Source organism: Anarrhichthys ocellatus, unplaced genomic scaffold (assembly GCF_004355925.1).
Source record: "Anarrhichthys ocellatus isolate YVR2014 unplaced genomic scaffold, GSC_Weel_1.0 scaffold6085, whole genome shotgun sequence".
Taxonomy (NCBI): Eukaryota; Metazoa; Chordata; class Actinopteri; order Perciformes; family Anarhichadidae; genus Anarrhichthys; species Anarrhichthys ocellatus.
In genome coordinates, this window is record NW_022286059.1 from 1 (window position 1) to 3,095 (window position 3,095).

The 3,095-nt window shown below is 48.9% G+C and overlaps 1 protein-coding gene across 1 annotated transcript; it reads left to right on the forward strand.

Annotated features, from left to right (window-relative positions):
- Positions 1-1,263: 1,263 nt before the first annotated feature.
- On the forward strand, positions 1,264-3,088 carry LOC116380085 (serrate RNA effector molecule homolog). Its single transcript, XM_031842045.1, has 6 exons — positions 1,264-1,506; positions 1,571-1,681; positions 1,753-1,902; positions 2,102-2,162; positions 2,247-2,544; positions 2,757-3,088. The coding sequence occupies exons 1-6, from the start codon at positions 1,388-1,390 to the stop codon at positions 3,086-3,088; spliced, it is 1,071 nt and encodes a 356-aa protein (XP_031697905.1). The 5' UTR covers positions 1,264-1,387.
- Positions 3,089-3,095: the final 7 nt, after the last annotated feature.

Below are 3,095 nucleotides of genomic sequence, written 5' to 3' on the forward strand. Positions count from 1 at the left end.
GGGGGGGGGTGTGCGCGTGCGTGTGTGCGTGCGTGTGTGCGTGCAGCGCTCCAGGTGAACCCGCTCACTCTCAGGTTACAACTTCACGAACCCAGAGAGAACCCAGAGAGAAGCCACGCTGACGCGGGGAGAAGGTGCAGACCTCCTGCTGTGAGGTAACACTGGTTGCCGCCACACTTCTTACTTCATTAACGTGATTAATTAAATGACATGTGATAAAGAACGTTTAGGCTTTTGCCACATCAAATAAAATGTAATAGAACCAAAAAGAATGATGGAAAAAGTGCAAATAAAATGTATAAATCCTCTTTAATCAGAAACCATGTTTAAGGTTATTGTTGAGATGCTTCAGCATCATAATCACCGTCAGTATATCAATTTCTGTCTTTCTGATTTTCTCTCTTTTTAGTACAAAACATGTCCAGCCGCTGACTGGTCACATTTAATCTGACAGCATAAACACATTTCATTTCATTTTTAGACAAAGTACTTAACGTACATACAGGTACCTCTTATTAAGTTCAGTACTGAACGTACTTAGTCACGTGACGTTAACTGGTAGAACTGTACGTGTTGTTTCCCTCCTGACCTCAAGGTGGCGACGTTTCTTTCCCTTTACACTGACAAGCCTGACCGGAAATAACCTTAACCCGGAAGTGTTGCTGTTTCATTGTGATCTCTGGCTCGCGGCGGGATAGGCAACCCGCTACGTTTAAGTTCACGAGCGTGTTTCTCCGTGTTTTTAGGCAGCTGAAGCCGCACGCGCTCAGGTAAACTCTTCGGTAACGTTTCTCTGACAACCGGAAATCAAAGAGGTCGCGAGCTGAAGCGCGTTTTTTAGCCCCGAACAGTTACAGCTAACAGTTAGCACGCTGTGCTAGCCAGCTAGTTAGCTAGTGTTAGGCTGACTGTTAGCTTTAGCATTAGCTCACTTCACTGTTTGTTTCTGTTTATTTGTGGTTCCACTCACTTTGTGTCTTTAGTTCATAATGAGTCATCGCTAATGGCGCTGAGCAGAAGCTAACAGGCTAGCTACCAGCTATGCTAATATATTAATATGTGTCGCTACATTACATAATAGTATCTTTTATATATCAATATTACTCCTCATATAAGATGTCAAATCAAAGCAGTACTTTACTAATATTAGTAGTATTAGTATTTTATTATGTTAGTATTTACATTTTCTCCACTAAACATCAGAGGTACATATTGTACTTTTTACTGTACTACATCTCTGAGGTACATATTGTATTTTTTACTGTACTACATCTCTGAGGTACATATTGTACTTTTTACTGTACTACATCTCAGAGGTACATATTGTACTTTTGACCGTACTATTACTGGACTATCTGTACTGTACATCCTGTTTGTCTTTAGTCCAATGGGAGACAGTGATGACGAGTTCGACAGGAGGAGGCGGGACAAGTTCAGGAGAGAGAGGAGTGACATGGAGCGGTCGAGAGAGAGAGAGGAGAGGAGGAGAGACGACTGGCCTGACAGGTACACACACACACCTCATCATAGCACACCTGTGTGTGTGTGTTTTAACGGTGTGTGTGTTCAGGGACTGGGACCGCGGCAGAGAGAGGAGGCGGGACTACGATCGCGGTCGCAGAGAGAGGTTTTCTCCCCCCCGACACATCAGCCCTCAGCACAAACGCATGAGGAGAGACTGGTGAGAGAGTGTGAGTGTGTGTCTGTGTGTGTGTGTGTGTTTATACTAAACTGGTGATCATGACGTTCCAGGGAGGACCACCGGGAGCCGTACCGTTACGACATGCCTATGCCGTACGGAGGAGGAGGCGGGGCTCCGTTTCCTGGGGCGGGGCCTCAGGGCTGGCACCCTGACCTCCCTCACCTTCACCCGCACCACGGGGGTCACCCGCTGCAGGGCAGGTGAGCTCACTGTCAGCTGTGAGACGGGTTATAAACCGTTGGAAAAGAACGCTTCTCTAACGATACACATCCCAAATGGTGACGGGATATTATGGTCTGTAGCAGACACTCCTCCAGACACAGTGTGAGTGGGCCTCATGTTTTATGTACATGAAATGTGACACTACTGTTGGTAACGTGAAGATAAAATGTGTCTCAGGTTGGGCATGGTGGATCCAGACCTCCCTCCTCCTGGTCCCCCCACCATGAGGACCTTTAAGGTGAGTCACGCCTCCTTTAGGAAGCAGCGATGACACTGAAGCGTCTCTGATTGGTTCCTCAGCGTCTCCTCGTGTCTCCTGCAGGACTTCCTGTTAAACATGGAGGACAGCGTGGATGAGACGGAGTCGGTGAAACGCTACAATCAGTACAAGCTGGACTTCAGGAGGCAGCAGCTGCAGGACTTCTTCCTCCAGCACAAGGACCAGGAGTGGTTCCGGTCCAAGTACCACCCGGATGACATCACGGCCAGGAGGGCGGAGTCTCTGGCCGCCCTAAAGACGCGTCTGGGCGTCTTCCTCTTCCTGATGGACAACAGCTGGCTGGAGGAGCTGTCGCTGGACATGGAGCACGCCCCCCCCATCATCAAGCTGCTGGACGCAGGTAGAGACAGACGGGCAGTGATACGGGTTATAAACTGGGCAGTGAGACGCGTTATATACCAGGCAGTGAGACGGGTTATATACCGGGCAGTGAGACGGGTTATAAATAACTCAAAACTGTTCATATTCTAGTTTTCTGCTGTCACTTGGCAGGGTTTTCTGGGTAATGAAGTCCTCCTACTGTCTCACCCTCTGTCCTGTCTTTCTCTGCAGCGGTGATAAAGATGGAGGGAGGCACAGACTTAGACCTGCAGGTCCTGGAGGTGCCGACTGCTGCAGCTGGTGGGGAGACGAGCAGCAGCAGTGGAGGAGGAGGAGGAGGAGGAGGTGCACCAGGAGGAGGACCACCAGGAAGTGGAGGAGAGAAGAGTCAAGGAGATCCCACCGGAGGAAACGTGAGCCGTCAGACCGACTCGGAGAAAACGGGGAGTCGGAAAGAGGAGACAACCGGAGAGACGAAAGTCTCTGATAAGGTGAGAAAGATCAATAACATCCTGAACCCTTCTTCTACTCTCTGTGACGAACTCTTCTTCTACTCTCTGTGACGAACTC